The 20072-nt window shown below is 43.8% G+C and overlaps 1 protein-coding gene across 1 annotated transcript in view; it reads left to right on the forward strand.

Moving 5' to 3' along the window:
* Window positions 1–19916, forward strand: part of CD4 (CD4 molecule) — a 24000-nt gene extending 4084 nt beyond the window's left edge. Inside the window, exons 3-11 of the mRNA XM_039874200.1 lie at window positions 2506–2610; window positions 2745–2921; window positions 13777–13935; window positions 14346–14594; window positions 15646–15981; window positions 16936–17136; window positions 17715–17839; window positions 18135–18202; window positions 18587–19916. Coding sequence (XP_039730134.1) covers window positions 2562–2610; window positions 2745–2921; window positions 13777–13935; window positions 14346–14594; window positions 15646–15981; window positions 16936–17136; window positions 17715–17839; window positions 18135–18202; window positions 18587–18614 — 1392 coding nt within the window. The 5' untranslated portion in view covers window positions 2506–2561 and the 3' untranslated portion in view covers window positions 18615–19916. The remainder of the gene's footprint in view (window positions 1–2505; window positions 2611–2744; window positions 2922–13776; window positions 13936–14345; window positions 14595–15645; window positions 15982–16935; window positions 17137–17714; window positions 17840–18134; window positions 18203–18586) is intronic.
* The last annotated feature ends 156 nt before the right edge of the window (window positions 19917–20072 follow it).

Genomic DNA, 20072 nt, shown 5'->3' on the forward strand with positions numbered 1-20072 from the left:
TAAGTCCTGATTAATTCCTTTTTTTTTTTTTCAATCTTCCCCCAAACCTCATCAGGAGGACCAAAGCCCCAACACCTATCTGAGTACTACATCCGATCATGGATCAGTGCCCAATAGGAAACAGTCTGTCTCAGATGGTTCAAGAGAGGGGCTTATTCACAGAGAGAGATATGGACAGGGAACCAACCAGCACCTTGAGGCACATGGACACTAGCAATTGCAGGCAGGATCTTGAAGGGTCAAGGACCAAAATGGTGTTCCTGGAACTCGCGGAGAGTTTGAACTGTGGATAAGGGGCTACCAGATAGGAGCTGTAGTCAGCAGGGGAGAGGAAGGGGACAGGGAGGGAATACAGCCATTTGCAGAAAATATGCCCAGAGCAGGGAGAGGCTCAGGAAAAATACCCTAACCTCTCTCCCTGGCCCTCTCATCTCTTGTGGGTGCTTTTTATTGGTCAACCCCCAGCTAGTAGCTGGAGAGCAAGGGAGCCTGAGCTGCGCAGTCTTTAGTGTTAGACTCTTTGTAGAGGGCAGAGCAGAGAGGAAATGGGCATGAAGTAGAGTGGAGGTGGAGGGCGGCGAGGTGCCCAAGAATAGGCAGCATGATTTGAATGACTTGGCTTGATCCAGGCCAGGGTTAGGAGTGTACACGCACTTAAATGACCCATTTTAGTAACAGAATTAATATGTTGAGTGCGGAAAGAAGAAATCAGTGATTTTCCTTCTTCTATTCCAAACTTCAATTTGGTTTAAGTTAAGCAAACACATCTTGAACCTCTTCTCTGTGCTCCAGCTGTCACCTGACCTACGGTGCCGGCAGAGCTGGCTGGGCCATTATCTCCATCTTAGTGGAGATCAAGCTGGTGGAGGAGAGGTGGAAACCCAATTCACTACCTCATAAGATAGAAAGTGGGACTTGCGCAAGAGGGTGTCCACAGGGTGCTGCGGGAGTTCAGGGTGGGTCAGTTGGTGGAGAGCTAAATAGCAGAGGTGACTTCTAGGAAAAAGAAAGACCAGGCTTGAGTGAGAGAAAAATAAGTCTGGATGCAGGCTGTCATCTTGCCAAGGTCTGGACCACGTCCAGGCTCACACCCCTCCTAAGGCATTCACCTCTCTGAGGCTTACTTACAGTCTGGGCCTGGAGTTCCAAGACATCTGAGCCCTGCTCCTGCCTGCCTTTGAGGTACTATCTGGTGGCCTTCCTCTAGTCTCTATTCCCTCCATATCATCTGGTCCCTACTTATCATGTCAAACTTCCTAATGCTCTTCATAGACCAGGTCACATCTCTGCTCAAACATCAGCAGTGGCTCCTGGTCACTTACAGAACAAAGTCGTAGCTCCCTAGCCTGTCCGTCAAGATTTACAGTCAGGACCCACATCATCTCTCACCACTTCCCCACATGAGCCCTCTCTTGACTCTCAACCCTCTTTGCACAGCCCCAACACCTCTGCACACCACAGGGCAGGATGCTCATCCTCTTCCTTTCCATCTAACTCAATGGCTTTCAAACCTGAGCATGCATCAGTCACCTAAGGGTTTATGAAAACACAGACTGCTAGACCTAACCCCGGATTCTGATTCAGTAGGTCTTGGGTAGAGCCTGAGAATTTTCATTTTTAACAAGCTCCCAAGTGATGCTGCTGCCCATCTGGAATCATACTTTGAGAATCACTGCTCTAATCTAATGCTGCTCGTTCATCAGGGTTTATTCAGAACTTTTCTGTAGCCCCTTCAGCCCAGCTAATGACAGTCTTCCAAGCTCAGGATGACACCACCCCAGCAAGAAGTGGTGCCTCATGACTGCTAGGTGGGGTCTGGATGTTCAGGCTCCTCATGTGATCTCCACTGACATTGCTCCTGCTCCTTCATCTAAACGCTGAAACAGCATTTTATGGTTGTCCCACTCAGAGGCCTTATAGGGTTAATCTGCTAGAGAGCAGGGCATTATCCTCTGCTCTTTCTCCCTTGCTCTTCACACTCTATCAGGCCTCGAGCCCTGGGAATTTCACCTCAGAATTGTCCCTCTAGTCAATCTTCTCACATTCTCATCACCGCTGTCTGAGTTCAGGCCTCATCTTCTCTGTCAGGATTGTTATAATCCTGTCTTCCGTGCGTGGCCTCCTCCCACTCATCTTTCACATAGCAGCTCAGGAGAGCCATTTTGAAAATCTAATCACATCTTTCTCTACATAAAGTTCTTTGCTGGCTTCCCAGGGCCCAGGGTCAGGTCCCAGCATCCCAGCATGGCATTCAAAGACCTTCATGACCTGGTTTGGCTCCCTGGTCCCTACCAATCTGCCACCTTCTCTGTCGATCCTTTTCTGATGCCGGCTGGTAGAGATCCCACCCCGGCCTGGGTATAGCATTGTGTGGCATTCTCTGCTTAAAGGTATGCACATCCAGGTCCCTGGCTTGGCTGTAAGGTCTTGAAGGGAAAGATTGTATATCACCCCTGAGTGCCCCAGGCCCCTAAAATACTGCCTAATGATTAGTATCTCCCTCAGGCCCCGCCCTGTCTGCAGGGGAAGGCCCAGGATCTGCCTGCCTCAGCAAGGCCACAATGAACCTGGGATCCTCTTTCAGGCACTTGCTCCTGCTGCTGCAACTGGGTGAGTGCTCAGAATTGGGGTTTGGATGCAGATGGCCTGGCAGGAAGGGCTGATTGGGAAAAGCAAGGTTGGGGGACTGGGTAGAGGTGGGGCAGCTGCTGGCTTGAGGCTTGACCTTCTTCCTTTCCACCTAGCGCTTCTCCCAGCCATCACTCAAGGAAAAGAAGTGGTGCTGGGTAAGGCAGGAGACGAAGCAGAGCTGCCCTGCCAGGCTTCCCAGAAGAAGAACATGAACTTCAGCTGGAAATATTCTGGGATCATGGTTCTGAGATCTTCGAACTCCTTTCCGGCATCAACATTCTTGATGAGAGGTAGGGTGGCCCGACTCCCCGTCCGGGGAGAAAAGCATTGTAGATTGAACATCCCCGGTGTCAGAGTTTGTGGTGCCCATTATGTAATTCACACCCTTGGGCAGAGCCCAGGACTACAACTCCCACGAACTCTGCAAGGGGTTTTCCAGTCCTAGAATTTTATTCTGCTAAATTGCCTGAAATAAGTCTACTTTCAGCTGGAAATTTGTTTTTATTAATTTATTTTTATTTTCTTATTTTTAAATTAATTTTAAAGTTAAAATAACTTAAAAAATAATACAGGTACATGGTAAAAATTTTAAGCTGTGGAAAAGATATATGGTGACAATAAATTTCCATCCTCCTGATGCCCAGTTCTCTTCCCCAGAGGCAACTGTTTTAATCAGTTTCTATGTTTCCAAGAGATGAACTATGCATGTGGAAGCCCATATGTATATAGTCTCCTCTTCTCTTAAATTATCTATACATCCTCTCTCTCCAATTGCTAGATAATATTCTAGATGTTGGGAATATAAGATAATGAATAACAAAAGAGACATTCAAGTGGTGAGCCTATCATAGCAATACACCTGGTTCTAACCTTGTTGTTTTTTTTTTAATTAGACAGATATTTTGAAGATTACTTTATATTCATATGTACATGAATCTCTATATAGGGATATATATCTACCTCATTTATTTTCAGTGACTGTATGGTTATTTTGTATAATTATACCACAATTTATTTGACTAATCCCATACTGTTGGACATTTAGGCCATTTTCAGTTTATTGCTGACAGTTTATTGCAAACAATTCTGCAGTGAATCAAATCTTGTATCTTTGGACACATATGTAAATATCTTTGTAGGATAAATTTGGAGAAGTGAAATTGGTGGGCCAGGTCAGATTGATCTTTAGATATCTTTTTGTTATATGAATGTTGCTGAAATGACATCTGCTTAATAAGATTTGACTGCCTATTAATTTGCACCTTCCAGTATGTTACTTCCTTTCTACAAAATTTGATCGATGTTACCGTTTTTTCTTCAGATTTTAGAAGTATTACACGCTCATTACAAAACATTTGCACATGCAAAAAAGAATAAGGAAGAAAATCAAATGCATGCATATGTCTATCACTCAGAGATCCTCTGTCAACATTTGATTTATTTCTTTCCAATCTTTGTTTAGTGTGAAAAATATGTATTATTTACGTAGATGATATACTGTATATACCTTTATTCTACTCCCTTAGAACATGATATCATGATGAAATGATCAATTATTAGTCTAATTTTTAAAAGTAATCTGGCAATAAACACAAAATTCTAAAACCTTTTTGCCTAGTAATAGCTTATCTGGAAAATTCATTTGACAGAAATAAAATTGTGACTATTTTGTGATATCTATGCAAGGATGTTATTATAAGCATTATCTTTAATATGAAAGAGTAAAATTCAATCAGAATACTGATCAGTGAGGAAAGAGTTGAACTGTAGGTCAACTCTTGATGCAGGTAATAAAATTATTATGCAGGTAATAAAAAGAATGAGGGCTTTCATGTATATATGTAAATCTAATAGAATATTATTATAAAATGACTCATTTCTAATGAGCTTGATAAATGTCATAAATCACATCTTTTTCCCAAAAATATAACTGCAGGCTTAAAAGACATGGGGGCATATTTATTTATGAGGCAGCTGATAGTTTTGACCCCTGTGCCCAGAGTTAATCCAAGTACACTCATTTACATCTTTTAAAAGGGAAGCACTTCAGCACAGTGTGTATGCACACAAATTCCACTGTGTTTGTACAATAAAATGATCCAATTAAAAAAAAAATGAGAGCTTTCAGGAAAATGAAGTAGATGTGTGCATTAGTCTGCTTGGGCTGCTATAACAAAATACCACAGACTGGGTGACTCAAAAAACATAAATTTATTTTCCCATAGTTCCAGAGGCTGAAAGTCCAAGATCAGGGTGCCAGCTGGTTAGGTTCTGGAAAAGACTCTCTTCCTGGCCTGCAGATGTTACTTTATTGCTGTATCCTCACGTGATGGAGAGAGAGAGAAAACAAGCTCTCTGGTGTCTCTTCTTATATGGGCACTAATCCCATCATGAGGGTCCCACCCTCATGACCTCACCTAAACCTAATTACCAAAGACCCCATCTTCAAATATCATCACATTGAGAGTTAAGGTTTCAACATTTAAATTTTGGAGGGGCACAATTCAGTCCATAATAACATACTTTGTGCTTTTCTTCTCACTAAGCACAATTGAAAACCCTGAACTTATGTATACAACTGACTTAAGAAGACTTTTAAAGGTATAGAGAAGTGGGCAGAATGATAGGGACCTCAGGACCTGAAGAACATGGTGGAGAGTTTTTTTGTTGCTTCATTTATCCCAGTCTTGGAGCTGAAGAAGTTGGCATCCTGGAAATACCAATGGGCACAGACAAAAATAAGCTTCAAAAAGACCCTTTTTCTTTAGCCAAAAGACCAGGAAAGGAGCAACATATCAAGACAAAACACTTTTAGATGATAACTCTAGTCAAATACCAGAGGCAAAAACTGTGGCCCTACCCCCACCCATTCCAGCATTATCCTCCTGAGGCTATAATGAGGCATCCAACACCCACTGGGATTGTGTCAAGGGTTGCAAAGTAGAGAGTTGTGATGTTCATCTACACCAGCCGAGGACAAGAATCTTCAACCCTTGCAATGTCATTGGAGATCACATGAGGAGCCTGAACATCCAGACCCCACTCAGCAGTCATGAGGCACCACTTCTTGCTGGGGTAGTGTCAGAGGAAGCCTAATGGAGGGTCAGGACTTTCAACATCACCACAGCAGGGTCTATGGAGACCAAATAAGTAGCTGGAGCTTCCACTTCTGCCCAGCAGTAATGAGGATCACCCTCCTCTCATGGCAATGGAAGACAAGAAGGAAATCTAGATTTCTACTACCTGGTAGTGATAAGGTGGCATTGCCCCTTCCCTTGACAGAGTGGTGTCAAAGAAAGCCAGTTAAAACAGAAAGTTTAAATAAGATCCAGAATCTCGTAACACTCAAATGTCCAGGTTCCAATCAAAAATCACTCATGATACCAAGAACCTGGAAAATCTCAAACTGGGTGAAAAAAAATCAATAGATGCTCACGATGAGATGAAAGAAATGGTAGAATTCTCTGACAAAATTTAAAATTAGTCATGATTTTAAAAACATCCTTCGGCAAGCAATTACGAACATGCTTGAAACAAATGAAAACTAGAAAGCCTCAGCAAAGAAATAGAAGATATAATAAAAAAGAACCAGATGGAAGTTTTAGAACTGAAAAATACAATAACCAAAATATAAAGATAAGTAGATGGACCCAACAGCAAATAGAGAGGACAGAGGAAAGACTCGGTGAACTGAAAGATGAAACAAGAGAAATTTTACAATCTGAACAAAAGAAAGAACATAGACTTGAAAAAAATGAGCAAAGCCATAGGGACCTGTGGGACTGCAATGAAAGATCCAATATTTGTGTCAGTGGAGTCCCAGAGAAAGAAAATAGGATTGGAAAAAACTCTTAAAAAAATAATGGCAAAAAATTTCTGAAATTTGATAAAAGACATTAACCTATAGATTCAAGAAGCCAAGCAAACCTTAAGTAGGATAAACCTAAAGAAATCCACATCAAGACACAACATAATTAAACTTCTGTAAACTGAAGACAAAGAACAAAATCCTCAAAACAACCAGAGAAAAATGACACCTTACCTATGAGGCAGCAATTTGAGTGACAGATAAAGTCAATATCATAGCAAAGAAAACTACCAGAGACAGGGAATGACAATATATAAGATGAAAATGTCATTCCCTCAAGAAGACAGTAATCCTAAATGTGTATGTACCAAATGACAGATCTGCAAAATATGTAAAGGAAAAACTGGTAGATCTAAAAGAAGAAATAGACAAAACCACATTGATACACTCCTCTTCCAACAATTGACAGAACAACTACATAGAAACTCAGCAAGGATATAGGGGAACTCAAAAATACCACCAACCAATAGGACCTAATCGACATTTAGAATACCGCGCTCAACAATGGCAGAATAGACATTTCTTTCAAATGTCCACAGAACTCATACCAAGACAGACCATATCTTGAGCCATAAAACAAACCTCAATAAATTTGAAGAATTGAAATAATATAGAATGTGTCTTCTGACCACATGGACTCAAATTAGAACCAATAGCATAACTATAACACAAAAAATCTCCAAATATTTGGAAATTCAACAACTTTTAAGTTTTCCATGGCTCAAAGAAATCTCAAGAGAAATTTTAAAAAACATTGAACTGAATGAAATTTATTTAAAGCGTATTTAAAAAGCTACAAGTAGTATTCTACTTAATGGCAAAAGACTGAATACTTTTCCGCTACGATCAGAAACAAGAAGAAGATGTCTGTTCTTACTATTCTTATTCAACATTATCCTGTGATCCCTAGCCAGTGTAATAAGGCAAGAAAAGGAAATAAAAGGACTACCGATTAGAAAGGAAGAACTAAAACTGTTCCTATTTGCAGATGGCATGATTATTTATATAGAAAATCCCAAGGAATATATTAAAAAACTTTTGGAACTAACAAGTGAGCTCAACAAAATTACAGAATATAAGATAAACATACAAAAATGTAGTATATATGAGCAATAAACATGTACATCGAGAAATTAAAAATTAAAAATACAATGCCATTTATAATTGGTAAAAAAAAAAAAAGAGAGAGAGAGAATTACTTAAGTAAATCTAAAAACATGAACAGGATTTGTATGCCAAAAACTACACAGTGTTAATGAAAGAAGTCAAAGAAGATCTAAATATGGAGAGACCATGTTCATGGATTGGAAAACTCAACATTATAAAGATATCAATTCTCCCCAAATTAATATAGACGTTTAACACAATTCCTATCAAAGTCCTAGCAAGATTTTTTGTAGATATAGACAAGGTTGTTCTAAAACTTATATGGAAAGCCAAAGGAACCACAGAGTGAAAACAGTTGTGGAAAAAAGAAGAAAGTAGGAGAAATCTGTCTATCTGCTTTCAACACATCACATAGCTAGAGTTATCAAGACTGTGTGGGTCTCGGTGGAGGGACAGATAGATCAATGGAACAAAACAGAGAACTCAGAAATAGACTCACATAAGTATGCCCAGATGAATTCTTTTCTTTTTACAAAAGTGCAAAAGCAATTCAATGGAGAAAAAGTAGACTTTTTCAATAACCGTTGCTAGAATAGTTGTATACCCATAGGTTAAAAATGACAACAAACCCTTGATCTAAGTCTCACACCTTATTTTAAAATTAACTCAAAATGAACTATGAACTTAAATGTAGAATATAAAATTATAATGCATAGTTGAAAATGTTCAGGATCCAGACTAGGCAAAGAGTTTTTAGACTTGACACCAAAAGCATAATCCATAAGAGAAAAATGGACAAATTGGTCCTCATCAAAATTAAAAACTTTTGTTTTGCAAAAAAAGTACCAAGAAGAGGAAAAGACAATTTATAAAATGTGAGAATATACATGCAAACTACATATCCAATAAAGGTCTAGTGTCTAGAATGTGTAAACAACTCTCAATACCAAAAAAAAAAAAAAAAAAAACCCCTAAACAAACAATACGATTAGAAAATGGGCAAAAGACATAAACAGATATTTCACTAAAGAGTATGTAGAGATGACAAATAAGCACATGAAAACATGTTCAACATTAGTACTCATTAAGGAAATGCAAATTAAAACCATAATGAGATATCACTATACACCTATTAAAACAGCACCCCCCTCCAAAATGATAACACCAAATGCTGGTGAGGATGTAGAGAACCTGGTTTACTCTTACATTGTTGGTAGGAGTGTAAATAGTACAGCCACTCTGGAAAATAGTTTGGTACTTTTTTAAAAAAACTAAACATGCCACAACCCAGCAACTGCACTCCTTAGGAATTTATCCCAGAGAAATAAAAATTTATGTTCATACAGAAATCTATATACAATTGCTTATAGCAGCTTTTTTTTTTTAAATAGCCAATAGCTAGAATCAACCCAGATGTCCTTCAATGAGTGAATGGTTATATCCACACCATGGAATACTTTTCAGTAGTGAAAAGGAATGAATTATAGTTACATACAACAACCTGGATGAGTCTCCAGAGAATTCCGCTGAGTAAAAAAAAAAAAGCCAATCCCCAAAAGGAACTTACTGTGTAATTCCATTTATGTAACATTCTCAAAATGACAAATTATGGAACTGGAGAACAGATTAGTGATTGCCAGGAGTTAAGGTGAGGAGGGCATCTGGAGGGAAGGGTGTGTGGCTAGAACTTGGCACATCCTTATGGTGCTGGAAATGGTCTGCATCTTGATTGCATCAGTGTCAATATCCTGGTCGTGATATTGCACTATAGTTTTGCAAGCTGTTACCCTTGGGGTGACCGGGGTAAAGGGCAATTGAGATCTCTGTATTACTATTTCTTACATTATCTCAAAATAAAGAAAGTTCGATTTAAGAAGTCACCAGAATAAAAAGATTAGCTTTCATAATTTCAAAACAAATAAAAAGAATGAAGAAGTCCATATATATAGAGAGAAGTCTATATATATATATATATATATATATATATATACACACACACACAGAAGGCTATCAAGCATATTTTGTTAGGTGAAAAGAGTAAGCTATACATGTAATATAATCCTATTTTAATCTAAAAATACCACATGTGTGAATACATGTTTGCATGAACAAAGGAAAAAGCATGGAGTAATCTATACTGAGCTGTTTACAGTAGTATTAGAAGGATGAGGAAGGGAAAAGGGAAGTGTTCAGCCTATATAATTTTTGTAGTTCAAATAACTAACCTAAAAAGTAAAGATTACTTTAATGTAACTTTTAAAATGTATGTTATGAATATTTTCCATTTCATTAGAAATTGTTTGTAAATATCTTTTTTGGTGCCAACCTAATATTCCATCAAATTTATGTACTCTAATATAAGGCCATTATCCTTTCGTCTGATGTTGTACCCTATTAATAACACTATAATTATTACTTTTGTACCTAAGTTTTAGTTTGCATTTTTAAATTATTGTTTTAAAGATAAAGCTCTAGAAATGAAATTAAGGGTATGAACTTTTAAAAACAGTTGGTATATACTGTAAGATTGCTTCCAGAAAAGTTCTCTTCATTTACAGTAAGTCTAGTAAATGTCACTGTGTACCCCTCTCACTAGCACCCTTGCCAGCAATAATATTATTTAAATTTTTTCTTTTTCTTTTCTTTGCTCATTCGATAGTTGAAAAACATATAATTGTTATTTTAATTTGCATTTCTTTGATCACTCGTGAGACTGAAACAATGTGCTTCTTTCTAAAAATTCTCAAGTCTTTTGTGTCAGTGCTTTTGTTCTGTTTCTATGATCTGGGTTTCCTCCAGAACAGCTCCTCTTCCCAACTTCCTGATCTCTGACAAAGGCAGTATCACCCTCCTGATTGCCCCAATATCTGAACCAGTGTCAAATTTTTTTCTCTAATTCCATCCCTGGTTTCCTGTCCATCACCAACTATGGCCATTCCTTCCTTTGGAATGTTGTTCTGTTTCATCTTCTCTGTTCCCATGGAATGCCACCATCATGCACCAAGGCTGCATACCTTCTCATCTGGATTACAGCAGAATCTTCCTGGCAGTTCTCTCTGCTGCTAGTCTCTCGTGCGTTGAATTCTCTCCCACCTACTTTCGTACTGACCTCCAAAGCAATGTGTTGCACTTGTTACTCCCTAGTCCATTAGACTAAGCCTAGAAGCTTCTGCCAGACATTCGCCCCTCAGCATCACTTCCGACACCTTCCCAGCCAGAAAGCTCCATACTCAGGTACTTTCCTCACTGCTTTGAGGTGGTTGCCCACTGGAGTTTCCCCCACTTCCTGGATGTCCTCCTTGTTCCCCTCTCCTCTAGTCCACTACCTATATTTCTTGCAAGTCTTGGTTCAACACTAGTCTCTTCCATGAATTCATCCCAGACTCGCCCACATTCTTAGACCTTTCACACTATCCTGCAATCGCTTTTGCAGACTATGGGGACGGCCTGCATGAGCTGGCCATGATGGCACCCAGAAGAGGAAAAGAAAGCAAGGAGGAAAAATTATTTTAGGGAAGGGGTGATGCATATCATTTTAGACCAGCTGAGTTTTAAGTGATGGCAGGATAATCTGATAAAGTTACCCCTTGGGACTCAGGAAATGTGGGCCCAGAATTGAGAACAGAGGTTGGGGCTGGGAAAATCAATTTGGGAGTCATCTGCAAAGCTGACAGGGGATGCAGTAGAAATTTATTTATTTGTTTGTTTGTTTGTTTGTTTGTTTAATGGTGATATTGGTTAATGAAATCCAGTACGTTTTAGCTGCACACTTTAACAGTAAGGCATATATATATTTACACTGTATGTTTACCTCCTATAGTTAGATTTCTTTCTGTCACAACATATTTGACCCCCTTTATCCCATCTACCTCCCCTCTCCCCCTTCCCCCTGTCTGGTAACCACCAGTCTATTGTCCACGTCCATGAGTCTCTGTTTGTTTGTCCTGTTCATTTGTTGCTTTTGAGTTTATATTCCACATATAAGTGATTTTCAACTTTTTCTGTCTGCTTTATTTCACTTAGCATGATTATCTCAAGGTCCATTCATGTTGTTGTAAATGGCATTGTTTCATCTCGTCTTATGACTGAGTAATATTCCATTGTACATATGTACCACAGCTTCTTTAGCCAATCCTCTATCGTAGGACATTTCAGTTGCTTCCATGTCCGGGCCACCATGAATAATGCTGCTATGAACGTCGGTGTGCAAATATCTTTTCGGACATGAGTTTTCAAGTCTTTGTGGCAAATACCCAGTAGAGGGATTGCTGGATCATATGGTAGATCAATTCTGAGTTTTTTTGAGGAACCTCCATACTGTTTTCCACAGTGGCTGGACCAATTTGCAGTCCCACCAGCAGCGTATGAGGGTTCCTTTTTCTCTGCATCCTCTCCAACATTTATTACTTGTCCTGTTGATTATAGCTATTCTGACAGGTGTGAGGTGGTATCTCATTGTGGTTTTGATTTGCATTTCCCTAATAGTTAGCGATGTTAAGCATCTTTTCATATATTTGTTGGGCATTTGTAGATGCAGCAGAATTTAGAATGTCCATAGAAATGGGGAAAAGGATCCAAGACAGAATCTGGGGTGACACCTAAATGTAGATGTCAGAACAAGAGTCCAAGATGGAGAAAAGGGAATGGTACTTAGATATGGAAGAGAAATCAAAAGAGGTGAAAAGGAGTTAGAACTAGAAGAGGTTACTCTTTCAAGAAGTTTGGTGAATTGTGAAAGAAATGTAGAAGATTTCAGAAAAACTGGAGAACTAAACCAATGTGTAGATCCAGGGGAAAGAGGAAGTAGGGTAGGAAAGACTGAAAGGGCAACTGAAAGGGGTGTTGGGGTGAGTGCTGGAGGGGAAGCTGGGGTCCTATGCACCCAGGGCTACGGGTTCTCTGGAAAGGTCTCCTGGAGAGGATGAGCCTGGTCAGTGGGGAAGGGGACTGTGAAGTTTGGAAGAGGAGAGAAGGGAGAATGCATGAGCAACATGACATCCAGTCTCTCTGACCAAGGCCAAAATAGGGAGAGGGCCTATGACTGCTCAAATAGGGCAGAGGTGTATGGAGAGGTTTGAGAGTAGGGGCTTTATCTCAGCCGCTTTCTCCCTGGCCCTGCAAATGTGCAATTCTAAGTAAGAAACTGTATTTCGTAAGTAAATTTAGCTTCTAAAGCCCTCCTTTGCAAGAATTTTGGAGCTGCCACTGCATGCAGAAAATGGTAAGCCAAAGAGGACTTTTTCTTGCTGATAGTTGCTAGATACTAAAAGAGGAGACTGGAGTAGACCGCATGTCTGTGCCTGAGGAACTTTCCAGAAACAATACTGCATAGCGTACCTAACAGGACTGAATTTTAACCCTGCTCCACTACATACTAGAGGCAAAATTCTAAAGGTCGAAAGGGTATATAAGTGAAAGGCTCCCCTCCCACACCTGGCTCCAGGGTTTTCACTTCTTCTCTCCAAAGTTACCATTTTCTTAAACTTCTAAAAATATTTGTTCATATACAAGTCAGACAATAGATTGATCCATCGATCCACAGATAAATTTCCCTCTCCTTTTTAAACAAATGGCAGGCTGGTTAATATCTTGTTTTATTCAGTTAATGGTGTTTCTTAGATGTTATTCCATCTCAGCATATAAAGAGCTTCCTCGCTCTTTCATAGCATTCCACGGAATGGGTGAACTATAATTTGTTTAATCTATCATTTCTTGGTGGACATTTAATTTTGTATGTGCATTTGTAACTCTGGTAGATATTACAAATTACCTCCCAAAGAAATTATGCTGGTTTAAGTTCCTGACGACGTTGTGTAATTGAGTTTGGGCAACTACCTAATCTCTCTGAGCTTCAGTTTCCTTATCTGCAAAATAAGCAAAAGAGTACCTATTTCTTGACATTGTTGTGAAGATTATTTGAGATAATGCATATAAAGTATTTGGCATGTAGGAGTTGGTGTCCTCTAAAGACGATGTTACTTTATTTTGGATTAATGAGACAGTGTCCTGGCTAGGGATCTACTCGCTAGTCTGGGGTTCTCTCACTAGGATGAGGGCAGATTCTGCAGGAAATCAGCAACTTAGGTCAGAAGAATTGTGGGCACTGCCTTCACCAGGGGTGCCATGTCCCCAGGGTACCTCGACCTCCTCCATATGGCTTTTACTACCAGGTACCTCCTGGCTGAAAACACGTGTTGAATCAAAGAAAATCCTATGGGACCAAGGATCCTTTCCTCTGGTCATCAAGAATCTTGACATGAAAGACTCAGGGATTTACATCTGTGAAGTGGAGGACAAGACAAAAGAGGTGGAATTGCTGGTGTTCAGATGTGAGTATGGCAGGTGTCGTCTCTCCCCCAAATCCCGTCCCTGCACCTGAACCAGGGCCTGAGATGACGGTGCTTCAACAGCCCAGAGCCAGATGACACTGGCCACCACATCTCCTTAAACCCTCCTCAGGCCTTGGAGGAAGGGGGAGAAGAAGAGACTTAGAGTCGACTAAAGAGAAGGGCAGGAGCTATAGGAAGGAGGAGAAGAGACAAGAGAGAGAGAAGGGGGAGAGAAGGTGGGGAGGAGGAGGGAGAGGGAAGCCCTTTCTGGGTCTGGGGTGGGCAGCTGGGTGTTGGCGGGAAGAGAAATGCTGGGACAGGGGTAATGAAGAGACACTCTTGGTTTCCTGGCTTCTTCCTTTCTCCTTGAGGATAGTGTGTGTGACACAGGTGGCCTGCTCCCTCCACAGTGAATGCTGATTTGGACATCCGCGGTGGCAGCATCCACCTGATGCCTGGGGAGAGACTGACCCTGACCTTGGAGAGCCCACCTGGTAGCAACCCTTCAATAGTATGGAAAGGTCCAGGGAATAAAAAGTATAATGGGGACAAGAGCCTCTCACTGTCCCAGCTAGGGTGGCAGGAGAGTGGTACGTGGGAATGCATCGTCTCCTACAGCAAGAAGACACTGGTGCTCAGCATAAACATCTTGGTGCTGGGTAAGAGGGGCCCTCTCCCCTACAAACTCCCCCCTGCAGACTGCCCCCTGCCTCCCTGGCTGACAGACCATGCCTCTGCTCTCACTGCTCTGCTCCTGGTGGTAAGGGACAGAGGGAGGCTAGGGCGAGGCTGCCCCCAAGGCTGAGGGAAACACTGGGCCCTCTCTTCATCGGGGTGATGGACACTGAGGAAAGAAGGGACACGGAGTGTAAGGATGTGAGGAGCCCCAGAGACCCCCTGGAGGAGGCCCCCAAGGAGCAGTGTCAAGGGCATCTATTTTCCTTGTTGCCTCAGCTGCCCATTCCCCGCAAGCTGGCACATCTGTTTACTTGGAGACACTAATACTGGAAAGCCAGCCCTGAGGAAATCTACATTGCGCCTTCAGAATCCTGAGATAGGCACTGTTAGGGAAACCGAAGCCCAGAATGCAGGTCCTACCCCAGATCCTGTCCTCCAGGTACTTATGTGACACAAGGTAGGATAGTGTGGTGGACCAATGCATGGACTCCGGATTTAAATCCTGGCTCTGACTTAACCCTGTGACCTTGGGCAAGTTACTGAATCTCTCTGTCCCTTGGTTTCTGCATTTGTAAATGGAGATGATGATCATGGAGATAGTACCTACCTTGCAATGTTATGGTGAGAAGTAATATGAATAACACACTTAGAACAGTGCCTGGTACATAATAAGCCCTATGTATTTGCTCTTATCTTGTGAAAGGTGATAAATTATGCACCTAAGTAGTGCAGGCCAAATACCCTCTGAGATCCAGGGATCCTGAGGGAGAGTCCCCACTGTACCTGGGCTGTTCTATGAGGGCTTCCAGGGGGAGGGGGCACTGCTGTGGGACTATGCTGACGTGGAGAGACAAGAAAGAAGATTAGAGAAGTAGATGGGAGTTTAAGGGCCTGAAATGGCAACCTAGGTGTTTGGACGCACCTGGTCCTCTTTCATCTCTTTGCTGCCCCCACCACACGCCTACCCCACTCCTGTACACATGCATCGTTCTGTCTCCTTCTGACCCAGGTTTTCTCCCTTCCCACCTCTAGCTATCCAGAAGGTCTCCAACACAGTCTATGCAAAAGAGGGGGAGAAGGTGGAGCTCTCCTTCCCACTTACCTTTGAAGATGAAAACCTGAAAGGTGAGCTGAGGTGGCAGCCGGAGGGGACTGCCTCCCTTCAGTCCTGGATCACATTCTCCTTGGATAACAAGAAAGTATCTGTGAAGAAGGTTCACCAAAACTGCAAGCTCAAGATGAAAGAGTCGCTCCCTCTCCTCTTCAGCCTGCTCCAGGCCTCGCCTCAGGATGCTGGCTCTGGAAACCTGACCCTGTTTCTCAGAAAGGGGCAGTTGCATCAGGAAGTGAACCTTGTGGTGATGAGAAGTGAGGAGCTGGGCTGAGAAGGGGAGGGCGGGGGCGGGAGGTGGAGGGTCCATGCCCAGGGCTCCATCCAAGGCAGGGCAGGCCCTGGTTGCCTGATGGAGCTGATGGAAAAAGCCCACTGGTTTAGGGGCTGATTTTGAACTGAAACTGGAATCCCTTTGTCCTTCCCTGACATTTATGAGCCAGCCTAGGGTGCAATTCACGGAGAATCCCCAAAGGGCAATGCGCTGAGAACCAGGGTTCTAGATCTGCCTCTGTCCGACCTTCTATGACCCTGGCTAAGCCCTCTACCTCGGAGGGTCTCCTTTCTCCTAATGAGGAAAACAAAATCTCTGAGTATGATAGTGATGGTAATAATGTCAGGCTCCACACTGAGGTCTTTACTTCTCTATTCCTTAATCATCATAACAACTCCACAAGTAATAATGGCTAACACTTGGTGCTTCCTACATACCAAGCCCCATTCAAGAGCTTTACAAGTTTCATACATTTAATAATTGTCTGGAGCTCGGTTTGCTAAGTAACTTGCTCAGGGACATACAGATATTAAGCAGTGGGGTTGGATTCGAATCCAAGACAGACTTCAGAAGCTGTGTTTTCTCTATTAGAACTGCATGAAAATGTGCTCTGAGAGATTAAAAGAGGAGCATCATGCGAAGTGTCATTTTATTGTTCTACTGAATCCCCAACCTTTTTGGCACCAGGAACTGGTGCTCCTATGAGAATCTAATGCCTGATGATCTGAGATAGAACTGAGGCAGTGATGTTAGTGCTGGGGAGTGGCTGCAAATACAGATGAAGTTTCGCTCACTGGCCAGCCGCTCACCTCCTGTTGAGCCCAGTTCCTAACAGGTCACAGACTGGTACTGGGGTTGGGGGCCCTGCTTTAGAGCATGGAGGTGCTGGGAACCCAGAGGTCCAGGCACCTAGCCTCAGGTTCTTGTCCCTCTGCAGTGACTAAGTCCCAGAACCATTTGACCTGTGAGGTGCTGGGACCCAGTTCCCCCAAGCTGATACTGAGCTTGAAGCTGGAGAACCAGACTGCGAAGGTCTCAAATCAGAAGAAGCTAGTGGAGATGCCGGACCCTGAGGCAGGGACATGGCAGTGTCTATTGAGTGACAAGGACAAAGTCCTGCTGGAATCCAAGACTGAAGGTGAGTGAGGCTTAACTCCTGCTTCCTCAGCTGTGGGACCTTCCTGGGTTGACAGAGACCACCCAGAGTCCCAGCCTCCCAATTTCCCTGAGATGGATGGGTTATGTGTATAATACCTAGACACAAGGGGATGAAGTGAGGTAGGGTGTGGTCCTGGGCTCTAGGTGCCCACCTACAGTCCTACGAGTTCCCACCCCCGTAAGGTCTACAGACTGGAAGGGGGCCCACCTGACCCAGAGTCCCTCTCCTTGCTCCCTTTCAAACCCAGCCGCAAGCACACTCACACATGTGTGCACTTAGGGCACACATACTGGCCCTCTGCTCCCAGCTCCCCAGAGTGCCCTGTGGTCTCGAAAGCTTAAAACCCCTTCCCCAGCCTTTCCCCTCCAGCCCTGGTGGCCTATGAGAGCCCAGTGTACCCTGCCTTGCTCTCCCAGCCCAAGAGTCAGACCCAAGAGTAGCTAGCTGGGCAGTGAGGCCTTTCTCGGGCCCTTCGGAGTGCTCTGTGCCCTGATGGAGGACAATGAGCTGAACACCTTTCTCACTCTCTCTCTCTCCCCCTACCTCACCCCTTGCAGTTCTGTCTGCAGGTTTCACCCAGGCCTGGCCAAAGCTCCTGGTCATTGTGCTGGGGGGGATCCTGGGCTTTCTGATTTTCACTGGGATCTGCATCTTCTGCTGTGTCAAGTGCCGGCACCGCAGGGTGAGTGAACCTCCCCAGACCCCCTATCACTCCTCCTATGTGAGGGTATCCTGTCTATGTGACTTGCTTCTGCTCTGTTTCTCCCTGCCTACCACCGAGTATCCTTACTGCAGACTGGGCTCTGTCCCAGATCCCACAGTGGGAGAGGCAGGAAGGAGCAGAGAGTTAACTCTGGGACAGATGGCCTCAGCCACAGTATCTGCTTCTCTCCCAGCTTTCCCCACTCCCCTCTCCAAGGGGCACCTCTTTTCTGGAGGCCTGGGACCCTCACAACTCCCTCCTTCTTCCTGGACAGCGCCAGGCAGAGCGGATGTCTCAGATCAAAAGACTCCTCAGTGAGAAGAAGACCTGCCAGTGCCCGCAGTAAGGAACTGGGCAGAGAGGGAAGGGGAGGGGTACAAACGGGAGAGGTAGGAGGAAGGCAGAAGGGAGAAAGAAGACAGGGAAGGGTAGGGGATGAGGAGGGAGGAGGAGGGGTGGAAGCGAGAAGGTGGGGGCTAAGGGAGGTGGTGAAGGGGAGAGAGGGGTGCAAAGGGATGGCTGAGGAGCTAGGAAGTATGCAGAAGGTAGAGGGTGGAGGTGGAAGGCAGCTGGCCTGGGATATTTCTGGATGTGGCACCGCAGCTGTGGCCCAGAGGCCATCACTGAACTAGAAGAGAAGATTGGGGTCCCGGAGGCATGGAGATCCTCGAACTCAGAGGAGGTGGGCAGGAATAGACTTGCTCCTCTTATTCTTTGTTCCTCCAGCCGGTACCAGAAAACTAGTCTCATTTGAGGCACTTGGCCAGGGGGAGCTTCCTACTCGCAGCCTCCCCAGCTGTCTTGTCTGCATCTCCTGATGGGCTCCTGGACCTGTGGACCAGATGAATGTAGCAGATCCCAGCGCCTCTGGCATCTCCTGCTCTCCTTGTCCACAGTTAGCCATTGGGTTTCCTTTTCCAGAGGCTTACTCATACCACTGCTTCCCCATTCCCTTTTCAGTCAAACTCTAACCCTTCTTCAAATATTTCTTCTCAATTCTTTCCCTCGCTGCCCACTTGGATCCCAGGGGAGCATGCAGGACTGGCCAGGCTGGGTATCTGAAGCATGAAGCACAGGACTGTCACGTTACAGGAGGGAACCCGGGAACCAGAGAGGGCAGGGACTAGTTAGTCCAAGATCACACTGTCAAGGACAGATCCAGATATAAAGACTCTTGACTGCCAACCTCCACCATTCCATTCTGCCACACACCCATGCACACAGCACATACTTGTACACAGACACAATTCTTTATCTCCCAAGCAGCACACTCAGTTTATACACCAAGTCAGATTCACACAGCTGGTAAATGCTGGAAGCAGGACTGGCCCCAGCCTCTTGACTCCTAATTCTACTGCTGTTTCTCGAATACAGGAACAAACACGACACAGATCTCTTCAGCTTGGCTAGTCACAGATGCTCAGTATGTACCTTAGGATTTAATGGAGCACACCACCACCACAGGGCCTGCCTCCGAGAGTTCAGGAACATGTAGGAGGGCCTCCCTGCCTGAAATCATTCCTTCATCACCTGCTGGTGGCAGAATCCTGTTGCCACAGGACACAGCCTTCAGCTCGCCTAATCAGAGCACAGGCCCTGTGGGAGAGAGTACCCAGGGACTCTCCACTCACCCTGTGCAGAACCTCTGGAAAGTGAGCTCTGCCAGGAGTCGAGGGCAGGGCACTGGCCTGAGAGTGAACCCTCTGGGAGGACCTCCTGTGAAGGGTGATAGTGCTGGGCCTCAGTCCCCCTGCTCTGCACCCTCCTTCATCCCTCTACCAGACCATTCAGGCAGGACAGGAACATTGAGGTTGTGAGCATGCTTCCTATCTTCTTGATCCATTTCCCTCAGACTCCCTAGCCTCCTCTGCCTCTCTTCCCATTCCCTTCTCACCATCTCCCTCAGTCCCTATGCCCTTTCCCTTGCTTTCCAGCTTTCCTCTTTCAAGAACACTCCATTGCTTGCTTAGTATTCCTGCCCACTCCCCACCCCTGCCTCCCTGAGCTGACAGAAAAATACAATAAACTTACTCTAAAGAAGATGCTCTTCTCCATATTTGTGTGTGTGTGTCCCTGCATCCTTTTAGACCTGTGTATCCCCAGCCCACAGGCAGCCCATCTTCGGCACTACTGCCCCTCACTCCCCATAACCTCCAGCAAATGCCCCTCCCAGCTACGCCCTAGGCACAGCCCTCACACAGATACACACAGT

Source organism: Pteropus medius, unplaced genomic scaffold (assembly GCF_902729225.1).
Source record: "Pteropus medius unplaced genomic scaffold, Ma_sr-lr_union100, whole genome shotgun sequence".
Taxonomy (NCBI): Eukaryota; Metazoa; Chordata; class Mammalia; order Chiroptera; family Pteropodidae; genus Pteropus; species Pteropus medius.